At 30.2% G+C, this 18,137-nt stretch overlaps 2 protein-coding genes across 2 annotated transcripts; one reads left to right on the top strand and one right to left on the bottom strand.

Annotated features, from left to right (window-relative positions):
• Positions 1–11,110: 11,110 nt before the first annotated feature.
• On the bottom strand, positions 11,111–12,099 carry LOC119689618 (calmodulin-like). The gene is made up of 2 exons (XM_038104485.1): positions 11,286–12,099; positions 11,111–11,209 (listed from the first exon to the last, which is right to left on the bottom strand). Exon 1 carries the CDS (start codon positions 12,008–12,010, stop codon positions 11,507–11,509), a length of 504 nt encoding a protein of 167 aa, XP_037960413.1. The 5' UTR covers positions 12,011–12,099; the 3' UTR covers positions 11,111–11,209; positions 11,286–11,506.
• A 2,892-nt stretch (positions 12,100–14,991) lies between these two features.
• On the top strand, positions 14,992–15,791 carry LOC119662641. The gene is made up of 2 exons (XM_038072303.1): positions 14,992–15,240; positions 15,303–15,791. Exons 1-2 carry the CDS (start codon positions 14,992–14,994, stop codon positions 15,654–15,656), a joined length of 603 nt encoding a protein of 200 aa, XP_037928231.1. The 3' UTR covers positions 15,657–15,791.
• Positions 15,792–18,137: the final 2,346 nt, after the last annotated feature.

The following is an 18,137-nucleotide window of genomic DNA, read 5'->3' as shown; positions in this document are numbered from 1 at the left end:
TACGACTTAAACCGGTTGTAACGAATTTTCGATTATTTTCGTATCTGACATATATATTTATATATAATATATGTATAGTATTTTATATATATATTGGCCATTGTATCAGTGATCTTGTATTCATCTGTAAATATTTTAATTCATATTTATTTTGTATTTTGTTTGTTTGATTTCTGCTAGCGTCTCGATCGATTTTTTTGTTTGGTTTCTGTTGCTGTTGCTTTAGGGTGCTTAAGTATTTTGGAAGCTCGTACCACTTGGTGTAAGCATCTTCTTCATTTTGGATAAAAGTCCAAAAACCAAAACAGCGAAGCTAAGTTAAAAAAATTAAATTTATACAAAAAATTTATTTAAATTGTAGTCAACAATGTCGTAGGTTCATCTTCATCTCTCCGAAATCATGTGAATCCGTTTTGATTAAATGTTTATCAAAAAAAAAAAACAAAAACCTTCCATTAAGTATCCAAAATTGATTTTATAAAAATTTGCTAAAAAAACATCAATTATTAATAATAATTCTTATTAAGAAAGAACTCAGTTACGAGAAGTCATTCACTTTTGAATTATACTGTTATTAAGAACTTTCTAAAGACTTTTATAAGATAGTCCAAATTTTTTTGATTTTCATGATAAGTTGATAAGTTGGCCTTTAGAGACGTGTCCATATTATTGGACAAGCCCAGTAATATCTACCAGCTAGCTCGATCAGCTCGATTTCGTCGTCAGCTGTTTGTACTCAGATTATCCTTTCACTAAAAATGCAGATGTGTTCTGCACAGTTTGTTCTAACGGGACAGTGGACTATGGGACGGCATAAAGTTAGGTAGGGCCTGTCTTGTTGTACATGTATACGGGAGAAGATAACAGAACACATAACTTAATCCCTTACACAAGATTAAGTGTAAGGGCGCGCTATTATTTTATAAACTCGGCAATATTTTTAATATTGGTATTGGTCAGATACTTTCATTTATCAATGCTTCCAATTGGTTCTAATATTCAACATTTCTACCCAAAACTACAAGGAATCAAAACGGCACTCTAATTACCCAGCTTTTTACCAGCATATACTTGAACAAGTACGTATCTAGCTGCAGCATGATCAAACCAGTAAAGCTACTGTGAACCATCTCAAGAGCCTGCATCAGGACAAGTCATAACCATGCCAATATGACGAAGAAGCTCAGTCACAGTATTTGATTCAATTGATACGCTTTGTCGCGAACCTTCTGAAGAAGTTTTCTCTCTAACGTTACGAGCGCCATCTTTTGTCCGTTCACTGTTGTACAAGCTTTTGTAATATGCAATAGAATACAGTAGAATAGAAAATAGATATTAAGTAGTCAATTTAAGCTCTAACTTGTGAAGGAAAATAAATTTGATAGGTACCAACAATTAAATCAAAGATTAATATTTTAATATTAGTTTTTATATTAATATTTTTATTTAATGTCGGGGGATATGTTTGGACTGTGCTTTTAAATAAATTTGATATTCCAATTACATGTATTTTGTGACATGAATGAGATGATTTGATCAATAAGTGGTATTAATATTATATCTAATAATACCATAAACTTATTGTGAGAAAACCTTAATACCCCTGTATACTTAAGGAATATAAGGATGTACACTGACTGCCAAGATTATGTAATATAACCCCAATGAACTATTTTTTTTTGGACTACTTCGGAATTTACTCAAACAAATTTAATAAAATAACAACATTGCTGAACATCGTCCAATAGGAAGCCGTAGTAGCATGTTGTGGGACTAAAATGGTTGGAATATATTCAGGTTGATGTCATTGATAATCCATTCATGAGTAATTAGTTTATATATATTTCAATATGATTACATATCCAAAACAAGGAATCCATTTTCTAACAAAATAATAAAAAAACTTAAAAAGTAACTAATATTTTGTTAAGATATATTGGCCTCTCTTCATAGACAGACATATACACATAGATAGATGATATATATTTCTTTATATAAGTTGAAGGGTGTGATTTTTTTAAAATAAACATTTAAATCATTTGTGAGATTATATATAAGGTAAGGGGGTTCTTTCTAGTAACTGTTGGGATATTGAACTTACACACGATTACTTACAAAATAACTACAATAAATGTGGATATCTTTTTAGCTTTAGTTATATCAGATTACTTTGAATTGGAAGACTAAAGCTGATATGAAGACCGAATATATCATACTACATATATAATGTCATTCGCTTACAAGCGAAAAATAACAAAAGAACTGATAGTTATTGTTCGACTCTTATTATCCAACTGCCTTATTAACGCAACAGTGCCTAATGGGCAATCATGGCAATCGACTCTTTTTAATGACTACCATCACAGCTGTTGATTAGGGGAAAATGGAAAAAATATTATAACTAACTCTGGTTCAATTGTCTAACTGATATTGCCTAATAGTGTGGTTTTTTAGTCTAAAATATACGTATCATTACCTAAAGTTTCTTGAAATCTCTAGAGCTCCTACTGAACCATATCTTAGGCGTGATGTGACATCGTTACTGGTATTATATAAATGTCTTTGAATTTTTGTTAATATTATTATTAGAAGAGTATATTTGGACTATTTAATATCGAATTCTAATTTAGTATAGATAGTTCGGAATGAAACAAATGGCCTGCTTTCATGATTCCGAAAAGTTTTTGAACTCATTCAAATACTTTTCATTAATATCAAGAGTCGTTTTAGTGTACCGGAAAGAATTCCATAAGTGTACTGAAACTAAGGGAACCCTACGTAACGAACTACTTATTTATAGTTTTCTGAATGTTTTTGGCATAATTGCATATCAGCTGACTTGTCGTATCCATGCCGGATATGACCGCCGCGTCGCATATTATTGTTAAACGCCAACTAAATTTTGCATAAATAATAATTATAAATATTATTTTTTTCCAAAGTTTATGCAGATCAAAAATATTTCATTGTCACCAGATCCATAAAAAGCCTTCGTCAGCTGATTTGGCTTTATCACTTGGACGGGTGCTCCGTTCAGACGTTCAACTAATGTCTCTCGATTCCAAATAAGTTTGGCCAACAACAACAACACTGAAGTTGTTGTTGGAGTTTTATTGTTGCCATTTACAAATTTTTTTTTATTTAATTTAATTTAATTTAATTTATTTATTACTATATTTTTCACATATTTCTTGTTCGGAATTATTTTATTGTTTTGAAAGAAGCAAAACAGCACGTGATGGCGCGAATAGATGCCAAACGAGATGTTGAAATTTCAGTGTGACTCTAACAGGAACTTCGGTGTTGTTTTTGGTTGCTTTCGCATGAGTTAATCGATTCATGTGATGGTTGCTGGGGCTTGTTTAATCATAAGTCCGTAAAAATGTGTTAAAAAAGAAACGACTTCAATTTCTTACAAGCGCGATAATTAATAACTCGACGGCACTTCGATGTGACAATTTGAAATTCATTTACTTTTATATTAGCACTCCATACCGTACTTTGTTTGAGATACAAGTATCTAGATACGTAGGCTTACATATTGACAGATACTAGACTTAGACTTTAATTTATAGACAGCAAACACTGAATTGCTAGCTACATCCTTGACATTAATTTCATTTACAAAGACATAAATTAAATTAATTTTTTATTGCATTTAGCATTAATTAGGAAAAATGATAGTTTTCAGTTTCAATTCTGCGTGACTCATGAAACCAAATTATGAAGAGCACTTTTGTTCTGGAAGAGGTTTGCGATAGTAGAATGCGTTGTATATTAGTTTATAATGGTTGTATATATATTGGGTGTAATCAACCTAAAGCAGGATATTAAATAAATTATAAATCACAACATTAAAATTTTTTATATTTATTAATAAATTGAGTTTTTTTCCAATATGGTCAATACAGCTGTTTCGAGTATTGCCAAATTCCCATTATCAGTGGTCTGCAAATTATTTCTTGTATTAAATTATTATATTAAATAATTTTTGAACTTTTGTTAAAATGGACGTTAAAATCAATTTAATGTAGAATTATTATGAAATAATAGTTATAGAAGTGTATAGAATAGAAATATTCGTTCAACTTTTCAATGTCGTCTGAGCGAATCGTGGAATAACATTAGCATAACTTTCTCCGAATTAGGTTGCTAGATTAGGTTCTATACATAAGAAAGAATATATAAATCATGCAATAAATAATGCCTCTACAAAGAAAATAGTATTGAAATTTAACAATTAAAAATAAAAATTTTTAATTAATTAATTCAATTATTCCACAGCTGGTTTATAATTTCGTTCTAATATAAACACAGCAAGTTAATTTGTTAATAAACTTTCACAGCAAATAAATGTGCGAATATAAAAGTCAAATAAGACTTTCGGTCAGTTGGTTAAAGAGCGCTGACTCTGAGCTTTAAACTTGGCAGGGCACGAGTTCAACCCTTGGTACTTGTAGTTTTAAAAAATTTTTTACGAATAAAATATATGAAATAATTCCAAGGTTACTGATGATAGGTATTACGCCAAACTTGAAAGAGCTGTATGATCGGCCAATAAATTCAATTAAATAATATATAATAATAAATTTATTGTTGTAATTTACTACTATTCAAAATACCTCTCTATTCAAAAAAAAGGTTTATATGATGAATTTAGATTCTTTCATCAAAACGACGTCAAAACTCTTATTAAAATTTGATTGAATTTAATGTCACAATCACGCCGTTCTCTAATAAGCTACTAAGGTCTTGGTAAGTAAGAAATATTTTTTATTCAGATCAATAAATAAAAATCTTCAAAGCAATAAACGTCGAATCCTATGCTTTATTTGCGCTTTTTTTATTCATCGTCTTTTATTCTCTTACTATTATCCCTAATGCATTTCGATTCTGACATAATAGAATTTTATGGTGAGGATGATGTGAAATATACAATAATTATAACAGTTGCTTACGATCACCAAAACATCTTGATTAGTGATTTCCTAATAAAATATCATAAATACAGAAACTTATTCCCAGGCATAGGTTAAGCTAGGTTGCTTTGGAGTGACAGAGTTATACACCGATGCCCAGTTGTGGCTCATCGATTCTTATACCAAACAAATGAAATAATTTGTAAGGAAATAGTCTGATGTGATTTTTATGTAAGCCGATATGAACTGGGCTAAAGAATCTTCTTCCACATAAATTTCTTTTCTTTAAACGTTCAAGTGCCGTTTTCTCACAATAGGCATTGGTTTGTTTTAAGTAAATATGTATATCTGTCTTCCAAAGACGAAGTACGGAGTCTGTTGTATAAATATAATTTAAACTATTTTATAGAAATAGGCAACGATGTTATTCCATTAGTAATCTACGACTTCCAAATCAAGTTCCAATGTTTTCAATTACGTGGTGACCAGAGCTCATTGGTGAATAGAAACGCCATAAATGATCACAGAGTGTAAAGAACAAAATATATCTTCATTCAAAAAATAGGGTAAATAAAAATAAGTAGTTCCTAAAAAGTACTAGCGGTCTTGACGCACTGAACGGTACCAATCATTACCCATATGTTAGCTTATGATTCGACTACTTCCAGCTTAAATATAAAAACTTCAGAGAAGCAAATTGGTTGTTGTTAAAAGTTATAGAAGAGCGTGAAGTCTTAGCTTTTTTTGTTGCATAGTAAATCCGGCTAAGTGTTTAGAAGTGTGTTTATAATTGGAGTGACATTCGAAAATTTTCTGAATGCAAACATATAATATGAGTAAAAAATATAATATCTCACGTACATCTGGTAAAAACTGCTGCATATTTTTCAATGGAAATTGAGAAAACACCATTGATAGAAAATAAAAATGTATGAGATTACAAATTAAATTATTATAATAATACATTACAACAAATTCACATATAGCACATTAGTATAGCATTTTTCTAAATGCATAGAAAATATATATACTATGTCTTATACGCATACCATAAGCTGTTCTTTATCTTGCAATATTTCACTTTTCCTTTATTTTTAACTTTAATGATATTTGGAATATTTGTAGACTACCTATTATTTAAAATATGCCTTAATACAGCACTAATACAATAGTAACAAAAATTACTACGATTATACTTGATCTACAATAGCACTAAATAAAACTCGTATCGAAAGAATATGTAAGGAGTTGGATCCATAATAATAATTGTATTCCTTTTAATACAAAATTTTATGTATTGAATCACTTCTTGATGCGTGATATGTAGGCGTAATAATATTATAAATTCTGCCTTCTATTATTGGTAAGACTTGAAGAATCGAGCAGTTATTTTAAATCATATGAAGAAAATAATTTGAGATGTCATCGAAAAATATATTTTACGACTGTTAAAGAGTGGATATGAATTCTATTTTATTCTATTTTAAAAAGGGGCTGATATAAAATTTTGTACACCGTCCTCGAGTCAGTGGAGTTTCAACAGCACGTTGTGGGTGAGACGATGGGCAATAACAAATCTTAAGGGTGTTTGGAGATACTGGATACAAACAGCTATTAAAGTTAAGATTAGTCATGCGTCTGTTAAATCAATACTTCTTTATAATATATACTAGAACCTGTTCCTTAGAGGATGCTAACTTATATAAGCTGCAAATATTCTTGAACATACAAGTTATGGAACCCGAAAATTTTGAACTTGTTATTAAATGTATGGTGGTGTCAAAGCTTCTCTTTTTAAGTTGAATGTGGGATTGGGTGTCTGACACAGGAATCTGATTTATGATAATAAAACTAGTTTTAGTATTCTTTGAACTTTAAGCGAAAATATTCACCTGATAAGTCAAGTTTATTGTGGTGATTGTTTATGGTTATGACAGATATTAGTACTGTACATGGCTTAATCATGGTCGTGGCGTTTCAAGATTTTCTGAAACCTTTAACTGAACGGAATTTCATTTTGGATTAAAGGAAATTAAAATTTTTGATTCCAATGGTTTTCACATTCAAGTTACATACCTAAGAGATCTACAGAGAAGATTTGTCCAACCAATTCATGTAGATATCTGGACATCTAGTAACTAAACATGACGTTTACGACAGTAAACATATAAATATATAATATTGAATTTGGGTTTTGTTCTTTTACTCACCCATACAGGGTGAGTTAATAGGGGGTTTGGCATCAATTGAGCTTTTTATTTGTTTTTTCATATTAAAATACAAACCTCTATAAAATCTTTAATTTGAGACTAGTGCATCGTTCCAATGCACCATTGGTTTGAATGACTTTGAAATTCTTGATCACATTTAAAAGCGAATCTTTGCGTATAAAATTAATAAAATTAATAAAATTAATTTATTTTCTGTCATTGGAAACACAAATGATGAAATCAGTTTTCAGTTGAAAGAAATCCTCGTAAACTCACTCAACACTGCGCAATAATGCAAATGCATTCGGGCACCAAATGTTTAGGCAATATTAGGGGCATTAATATTCACAACAACAACAACAACAACATCAACAATCAACGCATTTCAGCACTTGTCAACACCAACTGCAGCGGCAGAAAGATTCGCTGAAAGCTATTTTACATTTTGTTTGCTTAACGATTGATTAGCCGAAGATAAAGATCGATTGATCATTTGTTTTACAAATTGTTACTTTACTACGACAGTCGATGTATCTGCCAGATACACATGGGAATGGATTCGAACATATCTCATCAAACTTAACCTTTGCTTTCAACTAAAGTCAACTCAACTCAGCTCAGCTCAGCTCAGCTCAGCTCAGCTTAGCTTAGCTCGGCTCGGCTCGGCTTGACTTGGCTCAGTTCAACACGTTTCAACGCAATCCAGTACGGCTCGGTACGATTCCGAATTCACATGTCGAACTCGATTTTGTTTTGTATCTGACGACGTTGAACGTTCACGTTCAAATCGCTTCGCATTATAAATTTTATTTTCAACTGTTGTTGTTTTTGTTATTGTTGTCCGTTTTAGTTGTGCCTTTAACATTTGCTTCATTTGCATCGCTGACAACTCTTAGGTTATATGTTTTGTAGTTCCTAATCAGAAAAAAGGAGATTAAAAAAAATGGGAAAAATTACTGTCTGAATGACATTCCGTAAATTTTTTACACAACTTATAAAAAAAAATTTATATTTTTTGTCAAAACTTCTACTTCTAATAACAGGTGGCATTCCTGCAAACATCGATTTTGTGATTTTTCCGAACGATTGCCATAGATTCTGAAACCACAGTACTTCTCTCAAAAAAAAAGAAAAACCGTCTGTTGTCTATCTCAAAATGTTTTTTAGTTTTCCTACCCCCACAACGCATCGATTCTGCATTCTAGGATGCATTGAAGTGGATTGTGTTTTTCTGAGTGCCTTAGAGTACGACCAAAATATACCACTTTTTCAAATAACAAACTGAAGGTATTTTTTGTAATGCTCCCATAAATCTAATACTGTCCATCTAAATCTTAGCACCCCGTAGCCATATATGACGATTTAGTTGACGGGCATGGATATTTAGTATTTGGTACACTGCCACCTATTATTAAGGCTGTTTATATATCTCTTATTTTTATAACCAAAAAATCATTTCCTGATCTAAAATAAAATTTTTTTAGTAATATTGAGTTAATAATACAAGAAAGGTTAGCGGCCTTATGTACAAAGCCTACGTGGTGCCCGCTGTGATACCAAGGAAATTTTATTAAGGACATACTACATTTTATTGTTATCAATTAAAGATATGCAACCCAATGTTGTTTGCATTTCATAATTTCTGTATTAATAATAATTAAATAAGGAAAGTAGACGGACTTAAAGAATCAATCACCAATCATTCAATTGCTTGTAATGCTCGTCAACTCTATTAGCCGTATTCATATTATATTTAAAGAAAAATTTGGATGATCAAATGGGTCAAGTTTATTATTTCAAAAAGTAAAGAGCGATTTTATGAAACCTTTTATTTGTACTAGTACTCTTTATGTTGCAGATACTTTGTATAGATTTTTCATGTATTCAGCTTCATATAAACTGAAGAAATTTTTTTAATGAATATAAGTTGTAGTACTACATCTCATATCTACACAAGAATATAACCAATTATATATTTTTCGAATCAGAATATATATCTGGCGTAACTCTGTAACTCTTATTTTTCCCTGATTAGTGTCATTGGTGGAAAGAGATATATCTGGTCCAAAAATGTCACCACCCCTGGAACTCCTCTTATTTTTCCCTTGATTGGGTGTCATTAGTGGAAAGAGATCTTAAAAGGGAGGTTGTTTAAATGAATATTACATTTAATATTAATATTAGACAGTAATTTCTTACCTGTTCTTATATGTTACAAAAGTTCTTAAGTTTATAATGTACAAAAAGAAAAAAAAGGATTATGGATTATGGTATTAGTCAGTCTTCATTCTTCTCAGCTTCTGATTATTCTTGACGCGATATATTTTAGAGTATAAATTATTTTGTTGGCTACTATGCATTTGATTATATATAATTTATGATTTTATTGTGTTTGCCATAAATTAAATTATTTGCGTTGCAAGGATGATGAAGGCAATACGCATTACTTCATTAAATTGATTCCACTATGAATATCTTTCTATACCAAAATATTGTAATATTCAAAACTAAATTAATATAAATATTTTTCGGTCGGAAAGTAAAGTCACTGATATATTCCTAATGCTAACAAGAAGACGAAGACGAATGGAATGGATTGTTTATTTATAAGATATATAATTATATTAAAATCAAAGACATACCGTGTAGGAAAGATTTTCTATTTTTAACGTAAAACTTCCATTTAGTTGATGAGAATTAAATTTCTGTAGTCTGTAGTTTGCGGTCTAGGTACAAAAATAATTTATAATTCAAATAATTTATAATTCGCATTTGGTTTAAATTATTACTAACTCGCCAATAATCTATTGCATTGTTTATTTTGATGCAATGTAGTAATAATGGGAGAAGTTTCTTGAAGTAGTGTTTCAAAATGCGTTACTCCAGTACATAGTAATGTACGAAGTATGATAAAAATGATCAAAAATAATATTGAACATTTCGACCTTGTAAGACTGTGTTTTTATCAGCTGTAAAAATTGTTAAACTTTTGGAAATGTATGAAAATTTGTTTGCGAAGTAATTCGCACTGAATAAGTATTTTAGGATTACCTAGTCCTTCGTTTGGATGGATTAGACTTTTATTTTAATTATCTTGAGATATAGTCTAAGTTGGTTTGCAAGTTCATTTCTTAAAAGTAGGAAATTTTGGTTTATAACAAAACAAGTTATAAATTTTATTGAATAAATTTGTGGAAATGAATGATGGAGGAATTATTTCCCGGGCATGTACAATATAGAAGCTTTAATGAACTCAACCCACAAAATATCAAGACATAGAAGTAGTTAGTAAAGCTTCTCATGCCATATCCTTTGTACACGCAATAATTTTATTTATTTCATATATCCTCACATATATGTATATACCCCTATTTTATATCTACCTTAAATAGATAGATTTACAACGACAACAAACTTTAAACAGATAGACTTTTTCTTCCATTTTCTTTGATCTTGGTTAGATTTTCTTGTTTCTTAATTTTGAATGATGCTTTTGGGGAATTACTACCTTTGATAAATTAAGACAATAAATCAATGTCATATGTCTATAAGTGTCATATGAACTATATATAATTTTTAATAGTGTATACTTTGAATGTGATAAAACAAATTCTGCCAAATTGAATTTTTTATTAATATATGCTACACTTAAAATAATAAATTTTATATATTATATACAATATATATTTTGCAATAAATATTTATTAGTACAAATATTCTGCCTTTATGCCTTAATGTATATCTATTTACCACATTATCTAATTAATGTTTAATGTTGATGTTTTACGCAAAATATGTATTTTTTTAATTCTCTCTGTACCGACTATATCGATTTAAGCCAATGATCCGAAGGCACAACATGCATTTATTGAGACCATTTTAATCCAGAATACATAACAATTAATTTTAAGAGTTTTTAAGTAAAATTCCATTAAAAATATAAAATTTTTTACGAAAATTTTAAAGAATATTTTGTTAAAAAAATCACTAAAAATATATCATATATATAAAAATTTATAAGTGCCGACTTTGTACTTTAATTTTGCTCTTAACTGCAGAGTCATCTAAAACGAACAGCAACTGAAATAGAAGGATTTTATTAATATATCCAATATAACAATATTTAAAAGTATTTTTTTCGACATCAATTAAATACCTTTTTTTGTTCTTATAAGTCTAGTCTTGGTCATCAGTCATCAGGTTTATAAATTTCTTTTTAAAAAAGTTCACTTCTTAGTCGCTTCCATATATGACGATATTTATCGTCAAATTTGATTCTTTGATGAATGCTTCGTTTCTTGACCTTTTCGTATTGACCATAGCTGTGACCTGTTTCATAACAGTCGCTGAATCGTTATAAAATCACTATAAAATTAATTATTTGAGATTTTTGAGAGAGTTGGCGCTGTTCCTGACAGACCTTATGACGGGCATTATCTTCTCAGCGAATTCTAGAAAATCAATTTTACCATTTTTGTCAGTGTCGGCCGCATATAGCATATCACAAAGCTCGCCTTCAGTATAATAAACACCAATAGAAGTCATACCACGTTTTAGTTCAGGCATAGATATAAAACCGTTGTTATCCTTGTCAAAAAGCTTGAACGCCTTCTCAATTTCTAATAACGATTCATTGTCACGCTTCCTTTGTTCCATTATCAAGATAAACTGATCAATATCAATAAAACCTTCGCCAGATTTATCGAAAGAATTTAAGATTGAACGTAGTTCCTCATGACTGAGGTTCTCACCAAGCACATACATTGAAGTATTGAATTCCAACTCGGTGAGCCTACCATCACTGTCCTTATCAAATTGAGCAAAAACCATTTGAATCTTCTCCATTTCGTGCTGGGTTAGATTAGACCTTTCGTAAGCCATTTTCAATTTAGTGTCTACCAAAATATTTATTTATTCAACAGAAATATTTGATCGAATATTTTCCTTGTGCAATTTTGAAACAACCAATGTCAGGGATATAAAAAATTTGATAAATAAAAGTAAATCATTTATTTGGTATTTTTTAATATTATTTCAGGCCTACTTTGTCTTTGAAAGTTTTAAACTCAAACGATAGGGAAACAATCATATCATATATAAGTAGGTGAAGCGAATAAAGATCGACTTGCACCAACTATAAGCACAAGTGTAATGGCAAGCACTGCACCATCTCCACCCTTTCCGACAATGCCAAGATCACTCGTATTCACCAGTACCTTTTGTCACCTTTTGTGAAAAGAAAAAAGGATCGACTTGTAGTATTTCTTTAAGAAACGTGTTCAAAGATATATAATCAATTAACTTTTTCCGCATTAAAAAAAGTCTCCATGAGCTTTAAGTGTATGAATACAGAAGAACAAAATGCAATAATATAGCTGACAACCTCGAGAATTTTAGGAGCGGATACACGCCTTTGTGCTCTTTCTGCTTCTCTCTTTCATGGTCTTCTAACTAATTTTTTTAACTAACTGGAACATTCCCTATATCTTAATAATATTTGAAAGTTTATCATTGAAGATGTTGATCGCATTAATGTCTCATTTATTAGGTATATAACAAATCGATTTTTCAGTCAAGGCTGTCATATAAATTGATATGTATATATATCTACTGGTATATAGATAGGGCGTGACATACCTTTTTAATTACTTTCCTCTGGTATTTTTTTTTTAATTCACATTTTGATCAAAAAAACTGTTGATATCTATTCTGATACGAATTGAATTAACTTAGCAGAGTGTTTTCTTTTCAGGATTTAGACTATCAAATAAGTCCTGTGTGAAAAGTATTCGGAATAATTGAAAAAAGCCACGTAGGAAAACACCAAAGAAATTATTTTAGAATACACATCTTATTTCCTCCAAGTAGTATTTCACCTTCATTGTTTGTCTCTCTGAAGGCAATTTGAATTGCAGTATACCGTGTCGACCGAGTTTGACGGTTGATTTTGAAATTCGTTTTGTTTTTAAGGCGCTATCCAGCTATTGCTGGATTGTAACGTTAGATCTTATATTGTGTTTTTAGGATGGAATCCATTGGAGCTTGGGTAGTCATATTTTCAGCAGCCAGCTTTCGATGCTCTTTTGATAGCAAAAAATTAAATTCTTTTAGCAGCTTGTGATGATATTTTTCCCGTATAAAATAGCAGTGATTTTATAATGAGGTGACTTAAATGTTATGGGCACTGGTGAAAATCGAAAATTTTGAATTGTTTTGTCAAAATAATTATCTCATTAATATACTCCAAAAAACGTTTCTTCACCATCCTCGTAGAGATCGATCAATTTGCATATTAGATTGCTCTATTTTTCCATCCATAATTTTATGAAATTATAAGCAAATAAAAAGGCAGTGATGATCAATAATAGCATTCATGAATCTTACCAAAACCCTAATATATGTCTCCAACTAAATATATCATATATATAACACAAAAAAATCGCTGAACAAATATGATCTAAGTTGTCGCAAGTACCGGATGGGATAATATTTCTTGTGTTACTAAGCTCACATCTCATATTGAGTTTGCGGACAGTCTTGTGAGGTCAGGAACTGCATTTCAAAATTGTGGACCAGAGTCATATTGTGGATTAAGTTGGTCTACAACTAGGTTTCTGATTAATAAATGATTTTCAGCCGAGAGAAGTTGCTACTGGCGCGACATTCCAGGTAACCGTCAGGTTAAAGAGCTAGTTCATCCCTACAGTTATGGTGAGGTGTCCTTCTTCAGCAGAACAGAGATGAGCCTGCTGGTGGTATATTTAATTATTAACGCATATACGATTCTTTTCCTTAATCAAGCGAATGTCTCTCATTGAGGGCTTTAGATCAATAACAGTTTTATAAAGAAGTAAGCACGTTAATATTTATGTGAATCGGGATAAATTGGTCTATGTAAATTATATTCATACATTTTTCTTATTATATATTCATATTTCGAGGTCAGCTCTTGGCTTATATTGGATAGTATGTTACCAATTTATTCTTCAATAGAATTAATCCAATGAAATTTCATAAAACCGAAACCGGACAGAGGTTCTTTTGACAACCCGAGCAGTTGAATTCCGAAAATGAAATTAATCGTTTGAAAATATCATGTAGTGATATATAGAATATAAAATAACTGGCTTAAGTGAGCTTAGACTTGTTTGTAAATTTAATTAAACATTGAACTGAAATTTTAGCATAAAACTGAAAAAAAAACTAAATAAATTAACATTAAATAAAGCTTACGTGTGAAAGGTATTGATTGAACCTTCGACGAAGTTAAAGCTAATTTTTCACTTTTTTGTTTATTTTATTTTTTATTTTCCTAAATGTTTACATTGTTTAACATATTTTTGCATAAATATTTTTTTGGAGTTTCAATGAAGTTATTAAGTTTTCCGTCTGTCCGTCCGGGATGCTAATTTTTAAGGCGTTCACTTTCAATTAATATAAAACTTTTGTAGTGAATCTATTAGATTTGAAATAAGATAGACTGAAAAAAATAAATTCATTATATAAAAAGTTTAACTAAAAAACAAATTCAGTCCATAACAAATTTTGATGAAAATCATGTTCTGTTCCTCAAACAAAGTAGCAAAAGTTTTGTTTTTCGAACACGGAATTCGCATGGATCGTATGGATCGCATGGATCGCATAGATCGTATGGTTCTAATTAAATTTAAATTAAATTCAACAAATGGAAATACATAGTAACAAAGAATCGCAATATAAATCAATTGTGAGAAAGATTTTTGTGATCATTTTAATTATTAATAAATAAAATTGTTATAAATATTCTGAAACATGCAAAGTACGTAGAAATTTCACATAAATAACGCGAACCTCAACTGTCGAACAGTCTCAATTCCGAAAAAATGCGGTGCAAGGTAGAATTTTTTTTTAAAGTTGCCTCTATTGTATTACTTACAGTATTGGTAAGACTCAGTGATAATTTGAAAATAGGTTCGAAACAAAAATTTCTCTATACCTTCCCAAAACTGGAAATTCTGAACGACAATCCCGAAGTCATAAACTTTAAAGTGAATTTAGTCCAGGACTCAACGGAATTACATAAAGTGTCGGGGTTTGTCAATTTTTCAAAGTACGCAGATAAGGATTTAAAAGTAAGTACATCTAAAACTATTAGATACACAGATTTTCCGTTTACTTATACAGATTTTTTCAGATTAGTTTCAAAATTTTGAAGGCCAATAAATACAGTCTAAATAGTGCAGATTTTCGTCCTACACTATTGGCCTTACCGGAGAGTAACACTCACGAATTTATGAATAACCTATATAAACCCTACGTCATGAAGTCTGTATCAGCTTGCTCGAATTTACCTCAGTTCACAGGAAAGTGGAGTGCTCAACGGAGCATTGTTGGCAGTTATAAATTTAATGACTGCGCCTTGAATTCCAAGACCTTGCCAAATGTCTTTTCAGAGGGCCTTTATTGCACAATTATGCTTATTAAGCGTTCAGAGGAACCAAAATTAAAAGCTGAACTCAGAGTATTTATGCAAGTCACCAAAGCGTAGAAAGTTGAATCTTTCAACATAAGCGAGCAGAAAATTAATAATTAATAAGAAAATATAGTTTTTTCAAATATTCAAACTATTTTATTATATTATGTATTTTGGAAATCAACAATAAAACAGTAGAAGCTACAAATATTTTCGATGATAAAAATAATTTCAACGTTAAAAAAACCCAAATACTAATTTGATATCAGTTGTTTGAAATTGCAAAGGATTCTATCTTTCTTCCAAGTCTTGTTGGAATATTTAAAAGTAAAAAGATATAAATAAATTACAATACCGCCTGAAACTTTATCTCAAAAGATCTCAAAAGAGATCTCGAAATTAACTGAATAAATTAGAGAAGGACAAAAATCTAAGGGAGCTGCAGTGAGATCAACAAGCTTTATAGAAATTTCGAAAATGACCTTCAGTTGAAGGCCAACACTATGTATTGCTACTATGTTATTAAATAACTGAGCTCTTTACTCAAGATTGTGAACATCTCTACTGTTAAAGGTGAGTATTATTGAAAACTATATCTACTTTACAATAGACGCTACAATAGACCTTTCTTTATGTATTATGTATTAAGTAAGAGTATTATTAGTATTAGTACATAATAGTATGTATTTCTTTATTATTTGTAAGTTTTATTAAGTTAAAGAAACTTTATCAATTCACTTTATCAGATAGATATTAATATGATGTATACTGAAGTAATTGGAAGTATTTTGGAATTTACGTAATTATCACAAATCCAGATACTTAAAATATTCGTGGAGTACCATTAGTATGACTTTCTCAGTATTACGTTCCGAGATTAGATTCTATACATAAGAAATAATATATAAATCATGTAACAAATAATGCCACTACAAACAGAATAGTAAGGCAAATACATTTTTGGGTCAGTTGGTTCAGAAGCGCTGACTCTGAGCTTCAAATTTTGCAGGGCACGAGTTCAATCTCAGGTACTTGCAGTCACAAAAAAAATTATTTACGAATAATTAAATACAAGCATTATTTCCAAGACCACTGATGATGGATATTTAGCAATACTCGAAACAAATAATTAAAATTAATTAAATTCAATTAATTAAAATAATATAAAATGAATTTTTATTCTTGTAGTTAATAATTAATAACGACAGTGAAAATATACAACTATTTTCTTTTCCATGTTAAGTACATATATTAAAATACTTCATTTGGCCTCAGACCATCAATTCTGTTATTAAACATTACTATTTTATATACCATGAAATCACAATTGCTAGGATCTGCTGTAGAGCACTGTTATGGTTATAAGTGGCATTATCGACTTTTGTATACGCCTTACTTTTAACTTACATAAAACAAAATACAAGTCATAATTTTAGAAAATTACCTTTAAAAATTTTCAGAAGGATTAAAGAGTGATTACTCAACTTGAACTCACTAGGCGTAAAGAAAGATTCCTTTTCAATATATTTAAAGAAGTCGAGTTCTTAATAAACGAATGATATAGTCGAGTTCTTCGTCGAATTACATGATTTCGAATTTTACTCTAGTTATACCGTTAGTTCAATACCTTTCAAAAATGTAGAAAGATCCATCTGGGTAAATCAGTTGTCAATATGCTAATAATATGGTAGTTTCTACTGATCCTCACGAAACATAATTCAACCGAACGAACAAGTCCAGAATCCCACTTTATTGTTTAATAAAATACCTTTCGACTCAGCAGGAAATATGATCCACCGTGGTGAAATATAGGTTTAAGTTGTTTTCGAGAAAAAATTGTTAAAGATTTTTTAATAAAGCATAAATCTAAGAGAAATAGGTAATGCTACGGTGAAAAACTGCATGTAGTTCCGAAACCTAAAGACTTCAAAAATCATATTTAAAAAATCATTTGTCCAAGAGTTACTTAAAAAACCTCAGCGCAGAATGATAGGATAAGGAATACGAATTTGAAGGAAAGAATCGTTTAAATTTTCATTTAGCTGCGCATTTTGAAAAGCAGTTAAAATTCAAAAACGATAGCTATATCTTAAACACTGCTCTGCCGTGTGAAATAAATGAAGACTTAGATGCTCAAATATCGGTTAAGTAAGTTAATTAATGCTCCAGTATTTAAATAATTATAGAGCTATAGATGAAATCAGAATTGCAGCTGAGTTCTCAAAATATACCTAGGCTCAATTTATGCCGTTTTATGCTCATTATGTATTAGAAAATGCTGTATAAATAAATAACTTCAGGTGTCCTGAGCAATGTTACAAATTATAGAAGAAAAATTTTTCTTCATATATCAGGAAAAGTACTATAACTACAATAGTGGAATTATTAACAGTATGGGATCGAAGATATAGTACATAACAAGATGGTTCCAAATGTATGTCGATGTGATGCAAGGCTGCGTCTTAAGCCCTATGCTGATTGCTTTGTTCATGGATGACGTAAGTGAATATTTTCCTGGTGGAATCAAAATTGGACACATGTGCTGGATCAAACTTC

Source organism: Teleopsis dalmanni, chromosome X (genome assembly GCF_002237135.1).
Source record: "Teleopsis dalmanni isolate 2A chromosome X, ASM223713v2, whole genome shotgun sequence".
Classification (NCBI taxonomy): domain Eukaryota; kingdom Metazoa; phylum Arthropoda; class Insecta; order Diptera; family Diopsidae; genus Teleopsis; species Teleopsis dalmanni.
This window is presented reverse-complemented; position numbering and strand designations above follow the sequence as displayed.

What these genes read in the sequence shown, in the direction of transcription:
- LOC119689618 (XM_038104485.1), bottom strand. Translation starts at nt 12,010, where the DNA reads ATGGCTTACGAAAGGTCTAATCTAACCCAGCACGAAATGGAGAAGATT.
- LOC119662641 (XM_038072303.1), top strand. Translation starts at nt 14,992, where the DNA reads ATGCGGTGCAAGGTAGAATTTTTTTTTAAAGTTGCCTCTATTGTATTA. An exon ending in ACGCAGATAAGGATTTAAAA is followed by an intron (nt 15,241 to 15,302) that starts GTAAGTACATCT and finishes AGATTTTTTCAG; the next exon opens with ATTAGTTTCAAAATTTTGAA.